A 23,826-nucleotide genomic window follows, 5' to 3' on the forward strand; every position below is an offset into this window, starting at 1 on the left:
CATTTGTATTGGTGCTGAAGGATTAGAAATGGGAGGGTGGAAGCACATTTATGTTATTTTGGCAATGTCTAAACAATAAAATTATTGTCTTTAAATTCTTTCAGATCCTGATGAAGGCCCATGGATCAAATTCTTAATGCAAGGCATCTATGATTATTACTATAATGTGGAAACTGGAAAGGGAACTTGTGTACCACCTGAAGGAATTGTACCCAAAACATCTTGGCTGACTGGTGAAGAGATTCAGGTAGAACAAAATAATTGCTGTGATTCGTTTCTGTGTTAGTTTGGGATTTTTTTGAGGAGAGTGTAAAATGAAGCTGCTTTGAGCATGGCTTTAACTATCAATAGGCAGTGTGCACATAAAATGATAAAGTATGATGAGGAAGACGCTGCTGGGCATCAAGAATATAGTTAAGATGGCAATGGAGCAAGGCATGAAACTCAGTGGCAAAGAAGATAACCTTTCATTTTAAATGGAAAGGTTGCAGTGCTATTTCTCAGACCTGAACCACTCTGGAAAATCTGTTTCTTTATATTTAGCCTTAATTATGCATGTTCAGAGTTGCAAATAATTTTCAAGGTAGTAATGTCTTCTGCATATTTAGCATTCCACATTTAATTTTCTTAAATATTTATTTTAAAACCTATTACAGATGGGGAGTTCAAAGATGCAATATAAATTCATTTTGTCGTGGTTCAGATCACAAAACCAATGCATCAGATATTTCCAAGGCTCATCGTTTAGTGCTTATCTCTTCTCCCCCTGCCCCCAGCAGCCCAAATTTGACAGGTGGGCAGGACCAGCCACCTGCAAATTGCATGATGTCAGAATGATGTCAGGTGGTTGACACCTGTCAGAGTCATTTGATAACAGCTGATTGGTTACAGAAAGCTTCTCTGAAGTCTCTGCAGGGTGAAAGATGCATCTAAAAATGAAGCATTCTTTTTTCTGCAGAGGAAGCAGTTCGTATTCTCAGTGCTTCCTCTGGTGCTTCAAATGAAAATTGCTTCCTTTTGAAAGAAAAGATATAAAAGACGCTGTGTTCGAAAATGAGCACTTTTCTCTTTCCTTAGAAAGCTGTTTGTTCTTAAAGTGCTCAGATATGAGCCACTTCTTGCAGCAGCCCATGGCAGCATTAGGAAGTTCCGGAAGCATAATTGATTTCAGTAGAATGCTGATGCCAGAGGATTGTCTGGGCTTCAGCTTTGCAAGACTCTCTTTCAGCACAAACAAACAAGCTGATCCTTGCTGCTTGCAGAAAATTCTGCACTGCACTTTAAAGCCCCAACAACCAGCTGTTACACAGGGCTTCAAAGCACCTTGCAAAAGCTTTTTAAAAGGCGCCATCAATCAACTGACCCCCTTTTTGCCCTAGCTATGACTTTATCTACCTCACACCTGATGTCACATATGGGCTTTTTTCCTGCAAAATATATTATTATGGTATGTTTCATTATGCCCTGAAAGGGTTAATATCTTCTGAACTAAGCAAAGATTGCCCTGAAAACCACAGACTGTAAGTCTGGTCTCAGCTAGGCATTTTTTTAAATGTTATCCCGGCCAAATGTTCTGAACTACAAAGAAGAAAATTATGAAAGAGACATTTTGCACACTGGAGATGCAGGGAGTTGCACAGTGAATTGCTAATCAATCTGGCAGCATTTTAAAGATAAGAACATCCTAGTATAATAACCCTTGTGGAATTCACTTGATGGATGCAGTTTTTATGAAGCCCTTGTAACAGTTCACAGTGTAGCAACATGAATTATAGAACAAATATTAAAACTCAATGGGAGGAAAACAGTGTAAGGGTGGTCATTGGGCTCAAATGGAAATTGGAATTTCAATTAGCTGCACAAACTGTTTGGCTTTTGCTTGGCTTCTTAAGTTATGCCTGATATCTGGCATCTTTTTCTTTCCTTAGAATATTGTTGCCCAAATTACATCTGATTACAACAGAGAACAGCTGTGGTTTGCAAATGAGGACTTGATCATTCAGCTACAAGCTAAAGCAAGGGGATTCCTTGTCAGGAAAAAATATAAGGAAAGAAAGGCGTATCTCCAAAACCAGGAGCCATCAGTGATAAAGTTACAGGTATGATCATCTAGTGAAGCTCCATGGCTGCTTCTGGCTGTTAACTGAACAACCCAATAGTGAGATTAGACAAATCTTGCACTAGTATAGCCTAGGATGATAATATAGTTCTCTGTTTATGGCTGGCTAGCTGCTGGTTGTAGTGCCCCTATCCCAGTCAGCCTAACAGTCATCTGCCTGGACCCAGATAGACCTGACATTTTTTAATCCTACGTCTTGTGCAACAAATTAATAATGGTTATTACTGTACAGGTGATATATAGTGCTATCTTTTGCAAACATTTTCAACAGACCACTTTCAAATGATGGGATTTGGAACCACAAGTAAAATTAGTTACGTCATAGCCACAGTTTGCATAAACAGATCACTTTTTGTTGAAAAAGGCAATTTCCACTCATCTCCTCTATGTTTTCATTTCAAAACCTTGAAGTTACAGTAGAATAGTTTTTGTCTATTCTGAATTTGAGCATGAGCCACAGAATAGGAAGCCTTAAACAAGGGCTGAGATGTCTATTGAGAAGTTTGTTGACTAATCAAAGAGGAATGAACTAAAAAAAATGGTGGTGTTTCTTTAAAAATGTCATCGTTCTTTTCTTCTAGAAAATGCTCCAAAGGATTTTCAAGATAAAATAATATCTAGAATTGTTCTTAGTCCTAATAATCTGTTCCTTTATTGTTGTTTTTAATCCAAATAAATAGGCATCCTGGAAAGGTTATAAGCAAAGGAAAACCTACTCTGAAAGACTTCAAATGTTGCAAAGAAATGTTGCTTCTATTATCAAGGTAAGTAGTCCTATATTAATTGATATTGTTATAATTGGGTTGTTATTGGGTAAAATTGGAAAACTACTAAAAATTATTCAAAAAAATTGTATTCCTCTATTTGGAGACCACCAGTGCTAACTTCATATACTATGTGTCTTGATTTTTATTATCTTCCTGGTTTAGGCACAATTATTTTTCTCTGAAAGGTGCTGCTTTTGTGGACAAGTAGCTATTTTATGGTATTTGGTCATTGACCTGATTCCCACATAATGATAAGCTAAACCATGGCTTAGCATGAACAAATATATGTGTGGATTCCTAGAGCAAAAATTAAGACCAGAGCACTCCTTCCCCAGTCCGGTTACACAGCACAGAACTATAGTTAATACTTTACATTACATCCAGATCGAGGTTTGTGGTTTGTCTTGCTCCAGATAAACAATCAGGAGTTGCCAAGGTTTGCTCCTGGTTGATCACTTACAATTTGTCTGGGGGAGACAAACCACAAACCCAGGTTTTGACAGAAAGTCAAACCACATCTTAGCCCCCGGCAGAACCAGGGGAGCTGCATTATCAGTATAATGTTCGTACACATTTGCTCGTTCACACTAAGCCATAGTTTAGCTTAGTGTTATACGCAAACTATGTCTGTTTCTGAAAGCTGGTGCTCAGCATGTGCACCTTAATCAAGCACGTGAACCTTGAGTAGCTCAGTGAAATGGCAAAGGTTAGGTGTAACAGAAAAATCCATGATTTATGGTGTCTGCAGACCTAGTTCTTGAGAGCTAAGTAATAGCAGTTATCTGATTGCTTCTTGTTGTAGAGATATTTAGGAATGTGCATAATTGTATAGTCAAGAAGAACCCTGAAATTATCACTTGAAAGAGCCAGTGTCTGTCCATGTCACTCTGGGATTGTAGGCTGATGAACTGAAACAGAGGAATTTGCCCCATCTTAATATGGATAACTTTCAGTGGATAAGTGTTATGTTTAGTTTTTAACTTCAGGTGTGATATGTACTGTATGAGCTCCAATCTATATGCATTATACAAAAGACCAGAATGCCATCGTGTAGTTTGTGAATAAATTGTTTTTAAACATAGACGTTTTCAAAAACAGAATTTTTAAAAAGTTGTTCATTGTTTTATTGCAACTGCAATTGATTTTTTAAAAATGTTTTTAATGGTTACTGCTTTTTTAATGTTTTTCTTAAAATCAGTGTTATTATTGCTGTGTTTGCTGCCATGTGCTCCTTCAGGAGGAAGGGTGGAATATGAATTGAATAAATAAAAACTAAATAAATATTTTACCTATTGGTTCATTCTTCTTTGACTTTCAGATTCAATCTTGGGTCAAAATGTGGTTAGCAAGAAGAACATACAGGAAACGGATGCAATATTTCAAAGATCATGTAAGGTTCCCCAACTTCCCCCATATTCTGTACTGGGTAGATCCTCTGGGTCCTGCTGCCCTCAGTTTGACTGGACAAAAACAAATTTATAATAGATCAGACATTTGCCCCCAACCATGGGATGGCATGGCTTCGGTGCCAGAGGAAAAGAGATAAAAAGCATGCTTGAGTTTGCATTATATACAATTATTACAGCCTGACTGTTTCCTGTGTGATGATGTCCATAAATGCATAATCTGTGTCTCTTTCAGAATGAAGAAATTGTGAAAATCCAAGCCTTCCTTAAAGCAAACAAAGCTAGGGAAGACTACAGGACACTGAGTAAGTGCTGGATAATATTTTTTGGCCATAAATTGAGTGGGCAGATAAATGCCTAACAAACACCAGCACACATGTTGCAACTGGTTTGAGGTATTTTGATTAGAATGAAATGTCTAAAGTTCCTGAGCTTAAATTATGGTTTGTTTACTTAACTTGCAGCTGGTTCTGAAAATCCTCCTTTGAATGTCCTTCGCAAATTTGCTTATCTCATGGATCAGAGTGATTTAGACTTCCAAGAAGAGCTAGAAGTAACAAGGTTAAGAGAGGAGGTGGTCACAAATATCCGATCTAGTCAACAGCTGGAGAAAGATCTGAACCTGATGGATATCAAGATAGGATTGCTGGTTAAAAACAGAATAACTCTGCAGGTTGGTTAAACGGGTGACAGTGGTTGTGAGTTCCCAGCCAAGGGGTCTTTTGGAGAGCCCTATCCCATTTACTTACTTTAGTAGCTCAGCTGCTTGATAACTGAAAGAGTACCAAAATAAATTTATCTAAGATCTTTGTGTTTTCTTAAATGAATAATTGCAGCTTTCCTATACACACACACACTTGTTGGGAGGCAATGCTCACACAACATTAGTCACAATCCCTATCTACCCTGTCATTTCTGATGAAATACTAAATTTCCCCTTGAACCAGCTTCAATCTGAACTGAGAAAAAGAATGACCTTAGATGCATTTTAAGCCAGTAAAGTTTACATAGCCTAAAGTTTTTATCTTCTAAATCAAGCCACACTTTTTAATCTAGCTCCTTAAAGTACCTTCCATTACAATTACAATAGTTTAAGGGATTATTGCCACCAGTCAAGCAGTGTTGTCTCCTGCTACATGGAACTAATAAGTGGTTGAATCTGTGTGACAACTGTCTAGCTGGGCTTCATCCATTGACCCTCTGCCTGTTGCTTAGATTTCATTTTTTGACATTCAAAACTATGGTGTGCACCTTTTTCTTGCTAACTTAATATTTAGCCTTTTTACATTTGTTTTATTTGGTTGCAACAGACTGCAGTTGCCCACGTTCTACTTCTAATGTTGGTATTCTTTCTAGGTTACTTACAGAACTGCAGCTTTACTTTGCCTTAACAATTGAGTTCTGCATTTGTTTGTTTTTCCAGGATGTTGTATCGCACAGCAAGAAGCTGAACAAAAAAAGCAAAAATCAGGCAGAAGAGATGGTGTCTGGAGATAAGCAGGGCATCAAAGGCTTGAGCAAAGAGAGGCGGAAAAAGCTGGAGGCCTATCAACACTTGTTTTACCTTCTACAGGTGAGCTGTGTGGTGGTTGAAGATTCATGTTAAGTAGTTTCATAATACATGTCTGCTTGAATAATGAATTCCCACTTTCATCATGGGGGCGGGGAGAACCTTTGGTACATATCACATTCTGACTTCAAGCATATACATGTAGGTCCCCCTATCTACCCACTCATTATGCAAAAATTCATTTATCCAAACCTTTCTATGCACACCACAGATCCTGATATCCATACATCCAGAGTTTGCCCACTTCCTTACTTTCTTGCTTGTTTGTGCTTTGATGGTCAGCAGCAGCCATTTTAGGGCAGAGACCATGCAGAGGAGAGGAGAAGGGAGGCGAGATCAGACAAATTAGAAAGCAGGAGAGATTGAACAAATTTCCTGCGTTCCTGTTCACTTGTAACATATATTGTTGCAATGTAGATTATTCAGAAGCTGTTGGTTATTGGCTCTTCAGTAGAAAGACAAAAGTAGGGTGGCAAATAGGATTCCTAAATGAGTTTATCCATACAGTTATATTGCTTAGCTTTAATAAAGTGTTTCACTTTATATAGAGGCCTGCGTCAACAACCTTACCTTATCTCTTCCTTCCTGGTGCCCTGAAGGCTATTCACTCATTCACTTCACAGCCATTGTTGAAACCGCAATGAGAAACTTTATTTATAGGCATGCTATCTTTTAAAAAGGCTGTCAGATGGCTGGCCTGTGTAGATAACCAGAGGGTTTGAGCTGTGCCATAGTTTTCAAGAGTAATAAACTTGATACTAGGAAGTGGTGTAGTACTTACCATTTTCTACCATGGCGCTTTCAGTCATTGGCAAGCTTGGATTAGTGTTGATACAAATGAAAGAGAACTGAGGACTCGGTGCTAATAAAGCAGGCAATGGAAAACTTCACCATTTTGATTAATATGTTTTTTCAGTCATTCTAATATTTCTTCCATAGACTAATCCAACTTACCTGGCAAAGCTGATCTTCCAGATGCCCCAGAATAAATCCACCAAGTTTATGGATACAGTTATCTTTACTTTGTACAACTATGCTTCTAATCAGCGAGAAGAATACTTGCTTCTGAAGCTGTTTAAAACTGCTCTAGAAGAAGAAATAAAGTGCGTATATTAAAGGACACAGTGGCCCTACATTTTATCTCCATTTTTTAATCATAAGACATCTATGTCTTGCCTGTTTAAACAAAATTGTAAACTGTTAAATTCCCTTCTGTTGTCTCTTGTTCATATAGTGGGTTTTTCATCGCAGGCAGAATTGCCAAACATAGGGTGTTTGCATCATATTAACTGAAGCAGAATTTAAGGGATCAAACCGTAAATCATATCAGTAGTGGTTTATATGCAAGCCATATTCTGTACTTCTGTATCAAAACCATCCTTCATTTTAGTTATCTTTACATTGAACAGAATTGTTTGTTGCCAAATTCTGTGAGCATGTTTGTTCTTGAATTAGTGAATGGACAAAATGGAATGAGCCATTGTGCTTCACTGTGCCCATTCAAAAATCACAGACATAGGTTTTAAATCTTAAACTGTAATGTAAGTGCTGGTTGTTTTTACTGCAGTTCCAAAGTAGACCAGATTCAAGACATTGTCACGGGAAATCCTACAGTCATCAAAATGGTTGTTAGCTTTAATCGAGGTGCTCGAGGGCAGAATACTCTACGTCAGTTGTTGGCACCAGTGGTGAAAGACATCATGGATGATAAATCTCTAGTCATCAACACAAGTCCCGTGGAGGTCTACAAAGCATGGGTGAACCAATTAGAAATGCAAACTGGAGAGGCCAGGTAAGTGTGCAGCATGAATAAACTGTATTTATTTATGAAGAATGTCCAATGCTTTTTAACCATAGAACTCCTTTAGGACAATGAAATGATTAATCAGTAGACATTAAAATGAATATGAAGTGTTAAAACAAATCGTATGATCTTCAAATGAAAGCTGTAAGTAAAGTTATATAAGTAACTCAAATACTTATTCAATAGCAATCATGTAACATATTGATTTACTGTTTCCCAGTCTTAGCTATTTGTGCTGTATTAATGTTGCTCTAGGGGATTTTTTTCACTTTGGAGCCTAATTCAGAAATTACTTTGATCACATGGAAGATGTTCTCCCTATGTGTGAGAGACAGAGAGAGAGAGAGGGGGGAACATGAGTGGGGCTAATAATAATAATAATAATAATAATAAATTTATTATTTCGACCCCGCCCATCTGGCTGGGCTTCCCCAGTCACTCTGGGTGGCTTTCAACAGAACATTAAAAACAGAATAAAACATCAAACATTAAAAACTTCCCTAAACAGGGCTGCCTTCAGATGTCTTCTAAAAGTCAGGTAGTTGTTTATTTCCTTTACGGGAGGGCGCTCCACAGGGTAGGCGCCACTACCGAGAAGGCCCTAATAATATGATTTCCTTCCCACCTTGAATTATTTGTTACGGGTTTATAATTCACTGCTTGACCAAAGTTCTCAACTGAGCAAGTAATTAAAACTAGCTGAACAAATTCAATAATTAGACATATAAAATTATTTTATTGTAACTTTTTCGGGGGGTGTACTATTCAAAACACGATTCTCTTGCTGTGTATAGCATCTCCTCTCTATTTCCCCAGCAAATTACCTTATGATGTAACAACAGAACAAGCATTGGCGCACCCGGAAGTAGTGAATCGACTGGAGTCCTCAATTCAGAGCCTCAGAGCAGTAACTGATAACGTCCTTGCTTCCATATTCTCCTCTCTGAACTTAATGCCGTAAGTGAAAAGCCACAAGCAAGTTGTATTTAAAAGCCATCTCTCATTTTTGCTAAATACTAGTTTAAATATATGCTTTGATTCATAAGGACACTTCACCAGCAGAGGGGAGTATTCTCTCTCCATCATCAAACTGGCATACTTTATATCTAATAAGCACTCATGATGTAAATTTTCTTTTGTGTCACCTTGTTTAGTTGGTTCTAAAGCAAAATGTATTGTTTTGTTTTTTTGTTAACTTGAATTAGTTATTTTTCATCCTAAGTACCTTTCCATTATTTTCCTTTTTCATCTGTTTTTTTGCATGTAGTTATGGAATGAGATATATAGCCAAAGTTCTGAAGAACTCGCTCCATGAGAAATTTCCAGAGGCCACAGAAGATGAGCTATTGAAGGTAGATTTGTGAGGGTGGTTTGTCAGCATCTTTGTGCTTTCTGATTATGCCAACAGGCAAATTTCTTTCCACTTGGGGAAGCAGCATAACTCAGAGGGGTAGGGAGAAGGAGTCTAAAAGATTCTCATCAGTGCTGTTGGACTTTACTGCTTATATAGACTCGGTTCTACACAAGCTGTTGAATCTCTAAGGCTGCAAGGTTTTCTATTTTAATTGTCACTTCCTAGCTTTTCACATTTTTGCTTTTGTGCATCCATCTCCCATATCTCCAAAGAGGCACATCTCTGCCCTGCTCAATATCAAATGGCTCCTGAGTAGCAGGTTGTATGGGATCATTAACAGCTGTTTTCATACTTAGTGGTAGTGTGTGGAAAGCAGCAGTGACATTGATAAGCAATTGTTTTAACTGTTTTTATATATGTATCTGTTTTGTATCTGTTTTCATTATGCTAAATAGTTTCAGGATGCCTCTTGGGAAGCAATTCATAATTAACTAATTATTGTTATTCTAGGACACTAATGCTTAATTCTATAAGCTGCTGCCATTGCATAGCAGCTTTTAGATCTGGATTATTCATAAGTGCTTTGGGGTGAGCCTATTTCCCCTAAAATAATGAATACTTACACTTACAAAAAAAGAAAAAAAACTTCAGTTGTGACTTCAGTTATCATAACATTAGGACAAATAAATTTTCCTGCGACCTTAGAGTAAAGGGTTGGCAATACAAGGTAATAATTTTCCACTGTACTTGTTCTGAAGAAGTTTGTAGAACGTGTTGGAATGTGGCATTTATCCAAGCTGAAGCTTTTGACTGACATAAAATACACTTAGGAGACCTGGCAGAAAGTGTACTTCCATAAACTGGGCATAGCTGCTCTTCTTTAGGTGTAGTCACAAAGACTGAATGATCCAAGGATGGTTAAACCTGCCTTAACTCAAAAATATTTGCATTAGGGTAAAGATGGCCCGTATTGATCTTTTTAATGCAGTGAATATAGTTTTTTTAAATTATTAAGACCTGTTTTCTAAAACTTCAAGACAACAGTGGCCTCAATCCAATCCAGAAACGTCTCTACAATTATAGTAGGAATATCCTTGTCACATCCAACAAATGGCTAGAAGTATTGACTTGACTCATAATTCAGTTTAGAGGGGAGTGAAGTAGACAGGAACACCTCGTTCCCCTTCCCCAAAGTAGGTGATGAACTGCTTCACAGCCAACCATCTTGCTTAGTGTGCTGGTGCAGAAAGGCTTGAAGATTGCACCCCCAGAGTGCTGAAATCTACATTGTGCAGCAGCCATTTCTGTGACTGATAGGAATATCTGGACTGGTAAGGGGAGGTCTAAAAAGATCCCCATTTCAGGATTTGGGGGAGAGATTGCACTAGTTGAAGGTAGGTGAAACTGTTTCCATAAATTGCAGTAAGCAAAACATCTATTATCTTGGGTATACTTACAAAAAAAAAGTATGTTATAGTACTTCATCATAGTGTATCATAATTTTCCCCATAATCATCTCATAAATTGAACTTTGCCTCTCAGGATGACAGCCCTTACTTGGCCAGCTTGCAGTGGGGGGAAGACCATAGCTCAGTGGTAGAGCTAGCATACAGAAGGGGACAGGCTCAATGCTTGGTGTCTCCTGGTAGGGCAGACAATTCCTGTAACTTTTTATAGGCTGAATTCCTATAACTTTTTATACCTCAAATGTTCCAGTTGACTTTTGCCCCACTTTTGTTATGCTATTGCTCATTTGGACAGCAGGGACGCGGGTGGTGCTGTGGGTTAAACCACAGAGCCTAGGACTTGCGATCAGAAGGTTGGTGGTTCGAATCCCCGTGACGGGGTGAGCTCCCGTTGCTCGGTCCCTGCTCCTGCCAACCTAGCAGTTCGAAAGCACAAAGTGTAAGTAGATAAATAGGTACCGTTCCAGCAGGAAGGTAAACAGCGTTTCCGTGCACTGCTCTGGTTTGCAAGAAGCGTCTTAGTCATGCTGGCCACATGACCCGGAAGCTGTCTGCGGACAAACACCGGCTCCCTCAGCCTATAGAGCGAGATGAGTGCTGCAACCCCAGAGTCGGTCATGACTGGGCCTAATGGTCAGGGGTCCCTTTGCCTTTAATGTAACATTGGGGAAGCATCTCGGATCAAACTAAAGCAGAATAAAATCAACCTCTAATGCTTGCAGTATTATTGTGTCATATACGTGTTGCAAAATACAACCACAGTAAAAGGAACAGTCTGGAGAGTCCCTCAAACAATGTTACAAATTGTAGGATAAAACAAACATCGTTTGCAACAATGAACCAGAAGAAGAACAATGTTAATTGTACACTATACCATTACATTTTCTGGGTGAATGGAAGGAGCTGGGGAGAGTTTAGCATTCCTCAATACATATCACTAAAGAAGTCCCTCCAGAATGACTTTTGAGTGTATGATGGACCAATATCTCCTGCTGATGAAGGATATGAAAGGAAACCAAGTTACTCCAACCTCTTAACCTGTCTTGGCTTTATCTTTCAAAGCCCTGGTATTATGAGTTAGTCTTTCAGGAAGGGCAATCTGCCAGATCCAATTGTACCAGGAAGCAAGAGAAAAGTATGTTGAAGGTTTCCAACTACTAACCACTGTCATTCTAGCAGTGGCTAAGAGAGAGGCTAAAAGGTCTTTGAGCAACAGTCTATAAACCAGCCTGTGTGCAGAGTATTATTATTATTAGTTAGTCATATTTTTGCCACAGCAACTCAAAACAACTTGCAGTTCTTAAAGCAAAAAACCAAACCCATACATACACTAAAACCAGCATTTTAAAAAAATCTAAAAGAAAATTCTATTTTTCAAAACATTCCACCCCACACAACAAGGTCATAGATAATTAAAAGCACAAAAGCCTGGTGAAAAAGGAATCTTTTTGCCTGGTGCCTAAGGATAGGTAATGATGGTGCCAGCAGTGCCAGTAAAGAAGTTTTGAGATGGTGTTTAAAAGCTCCCATCAGCAGCCAGGGAAAACCGATTTTGAAACCTGAACTGCTGGAGCCAGATGTATAACTTTTGGAATGGAATTCCAAAGGGAAAGAGCCACCACTGGGAAGTATCCTCCAGCCTAACAGATCTTAAATGTGTAGGAGTAGGAGATCAGAAGCTGATCTGAAAATGTGGGCAAGTTCATATGGGTGAATAAGACCCTAAAGTATAAATACTGCTCTCAAACAAGATATGAAGCAAAAAGACCCAGTAGGGTTTTTACTGTGTTAAACATTTTCCCCAACCGCCCACCCACCCAAACGTTTGACTTGTGTTCATAACAAATAAAAAGTTTTTAAAAGAAAATTTGTGTTAAGAAATAAACATATTAAGGTCTGCATAAACATGCTAAGGAGAAGCCCTATCTGAAAATGCTTTCCTCCCATAGATCATTGGAAATCTCCTGTACTATCGATTTATGAATCCAGCCATTGTTGCACCTGATGGTTTTGACATCATAGACATGACAGCTGGAGGCCAGATCCATTCTGATCAGAGGAGAAATTTGGGTTGTGTGGCCAAAGTCCTTCAACATGCTGCCTCAAACAACCTCTTTGAAGGGGAAAATGCACATCTCTCATCGATGAACAGTTACCTCTCTCAGACATACGAGAAGTTCAGGTCTGTGCAAAGTAGGGGTGTGAACAGTAAACTTTGTTGTGAGATTTACCTCTTTTAGATGTCAGTAGCCAGTTGTTTTAGGCTTCTCATAGACTTTGGTATTCTGTAGATAACCTAAATACTTTTCTTGGTGTTTTGAAAATAGACTTCTTACTATTTCAGCTTGTCATGCGAATTCATGCGCACTGACGTTTTAATGCAAACTTTCTAGCTTAATTGGTAATTGTCATTACATTGCACAAGTTATACTTTCCTTCGACATAATTACCACACTATATTTTAATAAGGGAAAAAAATTTCCAGCCAAGAAGAGCAGTGTGTTTGTTATTTTGTAAGACAATGGTAGGAAATAGTGCTTGGATTTCATGCTAAAACGTTGGGAAAGCTGTGCTCTTTGGTCCAAGTAATGCTAGTGTCTAAGTGATGCCATCATTGCATGGGAATTATTTTGAGTTTAAATAAACTGTACAGAAATAACATTTTAGCTGGAATATTAAAATAGTTGTCAGCCGCACTGTTTATCGCTTTTATATTTACAAAGGCCTCCTATTTAGATGGCTTAAAAGAAGATTAGACAGATTCATGGAGGACAAGGCTATCCATAACTACTAACCACGGTTGTGTTTTACCTCCAATGTCAGAGGCATTGTGCCTCGTGAGTACCAGATGCTGGGAATCACAAGTGGACAGAGTGGTTTTGTGCCCATGTCTAGCTTGCAGGCTTGCCACAGGCATCTGGTTGGCCACTGTGGGAACAGGATGCTGGTCCTAGATGGGACATTGGCCTGATCCAATAGGCTTTTTCTTTGGTTGTTATTTCAGTGCATGTGGCGATCTTGCTTGAAACCTTAAGTCAAGCTTCCTCAAATTCAGCCCTATAGATGTTTTTGGCCTACAACTCCCATGATCCCTAGCTAGCAGGACTCAGTGGTCAGGGATGATGGGAATTGTAGTCTCAAAACATCTGGAGGGCTGACTTTGAGGAAGCCTGCCTTCAGTGGTGAGGGATTTTGTTTAAATTTAAAACAAATTCTGTCCTTTGGCTGTATGGCCTCAAGGTGGTTTTAGTATCGATCAGGGGTAGGCAGAATGTACTGATTTATCTGTGGGTGACTTGAAGTAGATCAGCAAGGGTTTCCGGCTGCCAATTGTTTAACAATGGCAACAACAACCATTTTTCCTGCCCTAAATTCTCTTGTTAAAATGAATAAAGCTTGGGACCAGGGGCAAGAGTAGATTTGTGTGTGGAAAGACTTAGCTCCAATCTTGTTTAGTGAAATTACAATTTCCTTTCCTCCTTAGGAATTTTTTTCAAGCAGCATGTGGCGTTCCTGAACCTGAAGAAAAATTCAATATTGATGAATACTCTGATATGGTGACACTAAGCAAGCCAGTAATATACATTTCCATTGAAGAAATTATCAACACACATTCAGTAAGTGTGTGCCAAGGAGAATTAGAAAGCACTGAAATAGTACCTATTAAATTTGGGTTGTGGAGTTTTTGGAATATGGGAATAAAATTTGCAAAATGAGATAATTTGAGTATAGTTTTGCAAACAGATTGCACATGTAAGTGGAAGTAAACACCTCCTAAAACCTATGGGGTTTGCATAAATATGTGTTAGTGTTGGTGAAGTTTTGTTATTATTATTACTTCTTAAATTTGTAGCTTCTAATCTGCTAGCTGTTTTTAGGAGTACTGACTAGCCCAACAACAAAAAAAGGGACTTCTATCAAAATAGATATATGAGTTAATAATAGCATACAATAACATGCCAGATTTTCCAAAAGTTTCAACAAGGGCAATTTTCTTTGCAGCTTTTGCTAGAGCATCAGGATGCCATTGCTCCTGACAAAAACGATGTCCTAAATGAGCTCCTGGAAGGGCTGGGGGAAGTTCCTGATGTGGAGACATTCCTTGGTAAGCTAACAAAACAAATATATACTTGAAAGATAGGCCTAACTTCTATATGGATGTAAAATAAAAGTAGGCCTTGACTAGATGATGGTTCGGTTTGTGCACATCTTCTAGAAATACCTGTTCTATTTCTAGAAATTAGCTATCAAATAACTATAAGGGTAATCAATTTTTTATTTATAGCTTTTAAAGGTAAAGGAACCCCTGACCATTAGGTCCAGTCGTGACCGACTCTGGGGTTGCAGCACTCATCTTGCTTTACTGGCTGAGGGAGCCGGCGTACAGCTTCCGGGTCATGTGGCCAGCATGACTAAGCCGCTTCTGGCGAACCAGAGCAGCGCACGGAAACGCCGTTTACCTTCCCGCCGGAGCGGTACCTATTTATCTACTTGCACTGGCGTGCTTTCGAACTGCTAGGTTGGCAGGAGCAGGGACTGAGCAACGGGAGCTCACTCCGTTGCGGGGATTCAAACCGCCAACCTTCTGATCAGCAAGTCCTAGGTTCTGTGGTTTAACCCACAGCTCCACCCATGTCCCTATGCTGATAAATAATGTAGTGCTATTATAATAGCATATCTATGTGGGAAGTATCAAATAGCCTTGCTCTTCCCAATAAGGGATGGAAGGATCTGTCAACTTTGAATACATATTATTAACTGTACATAAAAGATTCTGAACATTGCTTGCTTTGGGGTAGAATTACTATTACTATTATTATTAATTATATGTGTAGGTTACACAAGCCCATGTTTATATCTGTTTTTAGTTTGTTCCAACTTTAATCTCTCTTTACAATCCTCAGTTACACTTTTTTTCTCCCCTCTACAGGGGAAGGTGCTGTAGATCCCAATGACCCAAACAAGGAAAACACTTTAGGTCAACTTGTGAAGACAGAAATCTCTCTTTCACTGACCAGGAAGTATGACTTACGGGAAGGTGAAGAACAAGATATTAAGGGCCTGATGATGAAGTATGTTTTTTTAATAATGCTTTTGCTGAATTTTACTACTGTAATTTGCTACTAATTGTACAATTTATTGCCTTGTGCCAAAGAAAACCTTCCATTCTATGTGAGCCTTAAATAGACGTGCAGATGTTTAAGGACAATATATATAATTTATGCTAAGGAAGATTTAGTATTTGAAGCCATGAAAGCAGTTGTATGATAAAGTGTCATTCTTTAAATTATTTTTAAATCCTTGGTTCAAGACCTAATCACAGTGGCACACACTGAAATCAGCAGAGCTCCCATGAAAAGTGTGCTCAGCAAAAGAGATTCAATAGATAGATGGCAAGCGAATAAGGAAATAATTGAGCGTTGTCCCAAGCCCTGTTACGTATTCTGAAGCAAAGTCTGCACCTTTTAATCAAACAGAATTACGCTGTATATGGACATCTCAAAATGTAAATGTTGGATTTGTATGTTGGTATTCGGAGGCAACTTTACAATGGGATACTCTTGGAAAGCCTATAGAAAGAACACACAGGAACTGTTCCCTAATAAGGTTTTGTGAAAAAGAGGATGTTTGAAGAACAGGATACAGATAAGAATTCACAGAGAACCAAAGGAAACAGCTGTCTTGAATTTGTCACTGTTAGAAGGAAAGATACACTGGAAGAACTTCTTTAAATAAAAAGGCACATATATTCAGAGTACAAATGTGGTCAAAATTAACTTGTACTTTTACCCTCTGCTGCCATTTTACGTCATAAGGCTGATGCAGAGAGAGTAAAATGGCACAGCTTTTCCCCAGTTTCAGACATCTAGAGCCCTCCCCTCCACCCCACCCCACCGGATTTATATTTTTAACTATTTATGCACATGTTTTCCTGTGACATTCAGCAAAAATATTGATGTAAAATCAGAAATAAACAAAATGCCAAACTGATCAAAAACATACATCCATTCTATTCTTGCCTGGTTTTAGAATTTTAATAATTCTGACACTTCCATCCTTAAAATATTCCATTTACGGTGAATATTGCCAAGAAGAAGGATGTTGTAAGTTTTGGTATTTGTATTAAACTGTTAGATAATGTCCAGTGTTGTACAAGCAGACTTGTCCTTCCCCTGCTGTCTTCTCTGAGGGGTTGAGGGAACCTTGGGATTTGTGGCGATGCAGAAAGGTAGAGGGTGAGAAAAAGACTCTGCATGCAAGTGGAAATCAGTTGTGCAGTTGGGTGGACATCATTAGATGATGTTGTTTGATACTGAAATGCCTTTCTGTAAAAAAATCGTAATAATTCAGAATTTTCCAACTTTTCCCCTCATTAAGGACAAAAAGGCTTATTATTGATGTGATACGAACTCAGCCAGGAGAGACACTTGTAAAAATCCTGGAAACACCAGCAACTGAAATTCAGGTAACTAATCCTTCTTTTTCCCCCTTCTTGTTTTTGACTGCATCAGACCAACATGGCTACCTACCTGAATCTGATCCTCCTTCTATCTGAGTAGAGTAACTTTGGTTGTACTGTTGGCAACCAGGCCTTAAAACAAAATGTACTCTTCTGTTTTGGCATCTTTGCAAAATGTTTGGAATCTGAAGACATATAGGGTAGATTCAACTAGTGAAAGAGGCCTCCCCACCCCTCTTCTCCCCCTGAACATCCTCTTCCCAATTGACTGTGGGAGGTCTGGAGAAACCCCAGAACAGCATATGGTGGAAAGAAGAGAAGAGATCATTTCATCAGATATGACTGAGGCACTGTTAGTGGACAGTTCCTTAGACCAGATAGATGGGAAGTTGCCTGCTCTTGATGGGATTACACTCTCTCTGAAGGAGCGGGTACATAGCTTGAGGGTACTTCGAGTTCCATAGCTGTCACTTGAGGCTCATGTGGCCTCAGTGGTGCAGTGCTTTCCATCAGCTTTGGTTAGTGCCCCTATCTGGACAGGGATTGCCTAACTTCTGTTGTTTATGCTCAGGTAACCTCTGTTATATTACTGCAATGTGTTATATTGAGGGCTGCCTCTGAAGACAGTTCAGAAACTTCAGCCAGTGCAGAATTCAGCAGCCAGGTTGCTCACCAGAAAAACACAGTTTGAGCATATTACACCTATCCTGGCCTGACTGCACTGACTTCCCATTAGTTTCCAGACCCAATTCAAAGTGCTGGTTTTGCCTATAAAGTCTTAAAAGGCTCAGGACCTCAATATCTCAAGGACCGCCTCTCCCCATATGAATCAGCCTTCAGCGTGCAATTATCATTTGAGGCCCTTATTTGTGTGCCGCCTCCATGAGAGGTCCAGAAGGTGACAACACGAGAACAGGCCTTTTCTGCAGTGGTTCCCCATTTGTGGAATGCTCTCCCCAGGGAGGCTTGCCTGGCGCCTTCATTACATATCTTTAGGCACCAGGCAAAAATGTTTTCCCAAGTAGGTGTTTCGTTGATCAACATTCTATTGCTTTTCAAATGTGTTTGTGGAAGAGGGGGTTATGCATTTGTTTTTGTTTGATTATCTATTTTGTATTCTCATTTTGTATTTTTCTGCTGTGAACTACCCTGAGATCTTTGGATGGAGGGTGGTATACAAATTAAACAAACAAATAATATTTTCCCCCTGCCCCATCTCTAAGAGACTTTTGGCAATGTATATGTCCCTTATCCCCCGCTCCCCTGCTGTTTTATCCTCTCAACAACCCACTAAGGTTACTTATGCCTGGGTAAAACAGCGAACCTGGGTTTTGTGATCCAGATCTTACTATCTAGCCATTGCATGCTGGCTCTTGATTAAAGCTTTGATACATTATTTCTAAATAGGTCAGTAATAATTGCATATAGCATTTTAAAATATACTGTTATCCCAGCATTTTCTCATTGTAGAATACTCTTGTATTATGGTGATTTCTGTAGGAATTCCTTCTAAATGCACATTTGAGTTTACAGCTCAAACTTACTCAGCATAAAACTTTATGGGATCTACAGCACAGTTACCTGCTTAAAATGTTCTGTTGATGCTTCACTAGTTTTCCAGGAAGAAGAAAAATATGGGCTTTGTATATGAAATGAAGTAGTTTGAACTTGAGTTTATTTGGCTTCCCACATGAACATAAACTTTATGGGGAAGCTAGGAAATTTCATGGGAACACTTGTGTTTAAAACCTCTACAAACCTTATGTAATGTTATTCTTCAGAATCTTCAGATACCACTGTAAGAAACTAAATATACAATTTGTCTAATTGTGATATATTTTTGAAATGTCATACAAGCTGTAAAGAATTATTAGGGGTAGGAAAATACATCTAGAAGAGTAGCCATTACAGGAAAGGTTGAAGGGACTGGGGGTCCAATTCTGTCTGGAAAGCTGGACTAATCCAAAAGCTAACTAATCCATGTGGGAAACTTATAACACCCATGAGGTTAATGCATGCATAGTTAATAGGCTTCATTGTTTGTATAAAGGTGTAAACTGCTCTTTTTCTTAGGAAGCTGAGCACTTAAAAATAATTGAAAAACGTGCAATCTTGGATTCTAAGACTCCAGAAAAAATGAAACACAGTCAATCTATTCTTGAAGAAGGGCAGCTACCACTGGAACAAAAGAAAAGGAAAATCCAGAGGAACCTCCGGACACTGGAACAAGCTGGATTGGTTTCATCCGAAAATAAGTACCAGGAAATAATCAATGAAATAGCAAAGGTACTTTGAATATTGTTAAATTTATCCAACTATGTTCGCCCATTGATACTAAAAAGAAAATAATTCAACCGTACTGCAATAGACACACACACATACAATCAATTTCCTTGTAAGCATGGTGCTAGTTCTCCCCCACTAAATTTTGGGCAATTCCATCCTTTCACTGCAGCCTGTAATGTTTAGTAGCCACCCTCACTGTCTGTAAAGTGTTCTTGGGGAGGGGGAGGAAGGGAAGAGTAGACATGGTTTCACAAGCTGCTTTCCACTTTCACAACATTGAATACAAATCTGTATGACTCCTATAGCCATCAGATTCTCCATAATAGTTAGCTGGAATCATTCATTACTCAATGGAAGTACTCAAGAACAGGTAGTTTGCTTATAAAAGCATTCCCCATCAATTAAATGAGAAGCCTGACACCTCTGTAGAAGTAAAGAAAATAATGCATGTTTGCCATGTAAAAGAAATCAACTAATATGTGAAAACTTTCTTTAGGATATCAGAAATCAACGAAGATACAGACAGCATCGAAAAGCAGAACTGGTGAAACTCCAGCAGACACTAAATGCACTCAATTCCAAGAAAGCTTTTTATGAAGATCAAATAAATTATTACAACACTTATATCAAAACCTGTTTAGATAACTTGACAAGAAAGTAAGTGAAATACTTTTTTTTTTAAAGAAAATTCAGCACTTTAGCATCATAAGTAGAAAGCTTCAATATTATCAAGTTACAGGATGGAATTAAATGTAGCACTAAAGATGTTCCATCAACAGAAGCATTTCTGCTTGCTCCACGTAATGATCTTTATTCTGTTCTCCCTGCATCCGTTTTGGGAGTTCACCCAACCCTCCAGAACAGATCAGGGGAGGGAGGAGAGGGTGGTGGAAGCCTTCAGCCCTCCAGATGTTTTGGACTACAATTCCCATCATCCCTGACCACTGGTCCTGTTAGCTAGGGATCATGGGAGTTGTTGGCTAAAACTTCTGGAGGGCCACAGGTTGGGGATGCCTGTGCTAGCAGGAGTCTTTGCTCTGGCTTCTGCTGACGGGCCTGGGTAGTTCAATCACCAGAAATCCCTTGAAATTTACTAAAACAAACACTGACCCATTCCTTAACATAAGACTTTGGGTCAGTATTCAAAACTGCCATTGTTCTAGGTGCATTTTGTGACAGGAAATTTCATTAGGGTGAGCCGTTTCTGAGCTCTGGGCACAGTTTTTTTTGCATCCCCACTTCCAGCTACTCTCTGAAGACTCAAGAAGACTTAAGAATATTAGAGGGATGGGCAGGGGAAGGAGTGGACCATGTGAAAAATGAACATAATATTTTAGCTGCAGTTCATTCATTTTCAGCTTTGTATTCTTGTTATAAAAAAGTGTGCCTGGACATACTGTTCTTTTTAACAGTGTCTGTGTCTGTGGAGGGATGAAATAAAATTGATAAATTCCCTCACCATGTTAGCTCTTCCATCCATCTCACCAACCAAAACAGAATTAAGATTTGAGAGTGCTAACTGTCTGCATAGTAGTGCAGCCATGGTTGCTTGATCCCTCCTGGGGTAATGTTTCAGTGCTGAGTGGGAACAGAGGCAAAAGAGGGTGGGACAATGTGTGCATGTTCTGAGAGCCAATTAGAGAGGTATGGAGGACCACATTCCCTATCTCTTACTTAAGCGGTGGCAGCTGGACATTCTGTATCACCTGACTCTTCCCGGCGGCAGAGGTGAGTGATGAAAAGTAATGGGCTGGAAACAATTGATTCCCCAGCCCTAAAATATTACTGCTTTTACTCATGAACATAATGTTCCAAAGCATGTTCCAACAAACCCTTATCATGTGGCAAGTTATGGTTGCCTTTGCTCTAAAAACAGATAGCAGGTAGGAAGAATATTAACTTGATTAATTGGTCTAAAAACATCTGCCTTTATTAGGGAAGGGGGTAATGTTGTATGGGACGCGGGTGGCGCAAGGGACGCGGGTGGCGCTGTGGGTAAAAGCCTCAGCGCCTAGGACTTGCCGATCAAAAGGTTGGCGGTTCAAATCCCCACGGCGGGGTGCGTTCTCGTCGCTCGGTCCCAGCGCCTGCCAACCTAGCAGTTCGAAAGCACCCCCGGGTGCAAGTAGATAAATAGGGACCGCTTACTAGTGGGAAGCTAAACAGCATTCCGTGTGCTGCGCTGGCTTGCCAGATGCAGCTTATCACGCTGGCCACGTGTCCCGGAAGTGTCTGCAGACAGCGCTAGCTCCGGGCATATAGAGTGAGATGAGCGCACAACCCTAGAGTCTGTCAAGACTGGCCCGTTCGGGCAGGGGTAGCTTTACCTTTACCTTTAATGTTGTATGGGGGCTAACACCTACTTACATCTTTCACACTTTACAGAAATTCGCGGCGATCAATCAAATTAAATGGGAAGCAAGAGGAGAAAGGAAACAAACTCAAGAACATTTCGCTGAAGTATACAGCAGCTCGCTTGCATGAAAAGGGGGTTATACTAGGCATTGATGAACTTCAGCCTAACCAGTAGGTTTTGCACCCAGTATTTTCAGAACATTTGCTCTGCTCTTTGACTATTAAACATTTAATTGACTATCTTATAACTTTATTTACATTTTTGAATTTCCCTCCCTCTTCTAAGGTTTAAGAATGTGATGTTTGAAATTACACCTGGTGAAGAGGTGGGTGACTTTGATATCAAAGCTAAATTCTTGGGTGTGGAGATGGAAAAGGTACAGCTCCATTTTCAGGTAAATCTTGCTTTTAATTATCTAAATGCACGTGCGTCTCTCTCTCTCTCTCTCTCTCTCTCTCTCTCTCCCTATTAAAGTGGAATGTTCCTCACTTTACATGATTACACTTATGTGAATGGGGGCCTGGAACGTAACCCCCACGTAAGTGAGGGGATCACTGTACATGCACAAGATCGAATGGCCTTGAGTTTATGGTTGATGTGAGGTTTTAACTGGGGACTTCAGCTCAAACTCTCACTGCTATACTGCATCACTTATTGCTTAATTTTCAGTCATTTTAGTGGACTGTGCCTGTTGTCATCTTTATGTTTTAAAGTGTTTGTTTGTTTGTTTTACTTTTGAGACAAACCTGAAACAGTCCAGCTGATACTCTTGGACTACTAAAAAGTGTCCTCCTCCCAATATATATATATGCAAAAGTCTGTATTGTTATCAGACACAAACTGGTTGAGTTAGCTCCATCTTTATATCACTGGCCTTACAAGACAGAGGCCTGAAAAATGCTTATCCTATGCATTCCTTATTTAAGCACTTGTCTGTCTGTTCTTGCTGTACAAAGATTTATGGTATTGAGGCTTTTTTGTTTGCTAGATGGCAAATTATGAGTTATGCTTGAGAAGAGGGTTACTAGAGATTTTGCCTGTGCATTTTTATTTTTAGTATGTGATATGCATTTGAATGCAACATTGAAATAAAATTTATGGTTTTAAAATCAGTTTTTATTTATTGCAGGATTTGCTTCAAATGCAGTATGAAGGTGTCTCTGTAATGAAAATGTTCGATAAAGCTAAAGTAAATGTAAACCTCCTCATATTCCTGCTGAACAAGAAATTCTATGGAAAATGAAGCCTAATCTTATTGGACTCTGCTTCAAATAATCTGCAGTTATGGGTCTTTGTGTTTTAACTATTTGCTATTATACAGCAGGTGTTTCTTCAAGAAAGTCCAGAAGAATGTACTTATGTGCCTTTTTCATCCTTTGATAAAACAGTAGTAGCATACAAAAATATGAATCAACTGAAACACTTCCAGATTTCTGTGGTGTAGGTACTCAATTAAAATGGATATGATTTAGTGGCATTGAAACACTGTGTCTCTGATCTCTTTAAATATGCAGGACATATATTTGGACAGCATATATAGAATTACTTTCCCACTAAAAATTATATACCCCAATTACCAAATACAATTCTATTTTAGACAATTATTCATAGGGGAAATAAATGCTAATTTGTGTCTCTACAGAATACTTTTGGCAAATGTTTCTTTAAAGCCTATGGCTCTTTTCCAGAGATCTGTCAATTGTAAAGTGAATTATTGTGCAATTCAAAGTTTTTATAGGTAATTATAAATTTAACATTTACTGTATAAAATATATATTTTGCAATTCATTCCTACTAAAATGCACTACTGCCTCATTGAAATCTTATATACACATCCTTTTAATTTATGTGTAAAGGGGCAATTTAAATAGTGATCAATTTTTTGCAATGTACTTGAGGTATTTTAAAGAAATAAATTGTGCCTGTCTTTTTTGTAAGAAAAGGAAAAAAATCCACAAATAAAATGCAATAAATCAGCACGTAGTTGGTCTTATAAATGCTCTCTTTCAGTATTGTTGTATTGTTTTTATAACTTGTGTGTATGTTTGTGTGTGGTTAGTAACTGTTGTAGTACTACTGTGTTTGCCTTTGCAAGTGTGGAAACCTCAGAAGTTGTCTAAAGAAACGATTCCATTTCTAAAGATGAGTGACGTTCTCTAAATTTGAAATGGTTCGGAGGGGGAAAGGGTTTGACTACAAAACCAAGGCAGTGTCCTTATCCTCTACCTCTCTTGTGTT

General features: G+C 38.9%; 1 protein-coding gene across 4 annotated transcripts in view; it reads left to right on the plus strand.

Annotated features, from left to right (window-relative positions):
* The window catches only part of IQGAP2 (IQ motif containing GTPase activating protein 2), a 121,320-nt gene extending 97,753 nt beyond the window's left edge, over positions 1-23,567 (plus strand). For all 4 annotated transcript variants that reach the window (XM_081929336.1, XM_081929337.1, XM_081929338.1 and 1 more), the window contains 21 exons: positions 105-247; positions 1,929-2,099; positions 2,800-2,883; positions 4,205-4,276; positions 4,528-4,597; positions 4,757-4,965; positions 5,716-5,865; positions 6,802-6,965; positions 7,430-7,654; positions 8,483-8,623; positions 8,934-9,018; positions 12,436-12,668; positions 13,971-14,103; positions 14,489-14,591; positions 15,417-15,558; positions 16,865-16,952; positions 19,020-19,232; positions 19,729-19,889; positions 21,618-21,758; positions 21,874-21,982; positions 22,718-23,567. In XM_081929336.1, the coding sequence (XP_081785462.1) occupies positions 105-247; positions 1,929-2,099; positions 2,800-2,883; positions 4,205-4,276; positions 4,528-4,597; positions 4,757-4,965; positions 5,716-5,865; positions 6,802-6,965; positions 7,430-7,654; positions 8,483-8,623; positions 8,934-9,018; positions 12,436-12,668; positions 13,971-14,103; positions 14,489-14,591; positions 15,417-15,558; positions 16,865-16,952; positions 19,020-19,232; positions 19,729-19,889; positions 21,618-21,758; positions 21,874-21,982; positions 22,718-22,831 (2,951 nt within the window). In that variant the 3' untranslated portion in view covers positions 22,832-23,567. The remainder of the gene's footprint in view (positions 1-104; positions 248-1,928; positions 2,100-2,799; positions 2,884-4,204; positions 4,277-4,527; positions 4,598-4,756; positions 4,966-5,715; positions 5,866-6,801; positions 6,966-7,429; positions 7,655-8,482; positions 8,624-8,933; positions 9,019-12,435; positions 12,669-13,970; positions 14,104-14,488; positions 14,592-15,416; positions 15,559-16,864; positions 16,953-19,019; positions 19,233-19,728; positions 19,890-21,617; positions 21,759-21,873; positions 21,983-22,717) is intronic.
* The last annotated feature ends 259 nt before the right edge of the window (positions 23,568-23,826 follow it).

Source organism: Podarcis melisellensis (assembly GCF_964234715.1).
Source record: "Podarcis melisellensis genome assembly, chromosome: 11".
In the NCBI taxonomy this organism is placed as follows: Eukaryota; Metazoa; Chordata; class Lepidosauria; order Squamata; family Lacertidae; genus Podarcis; species Podarcis melisellensis.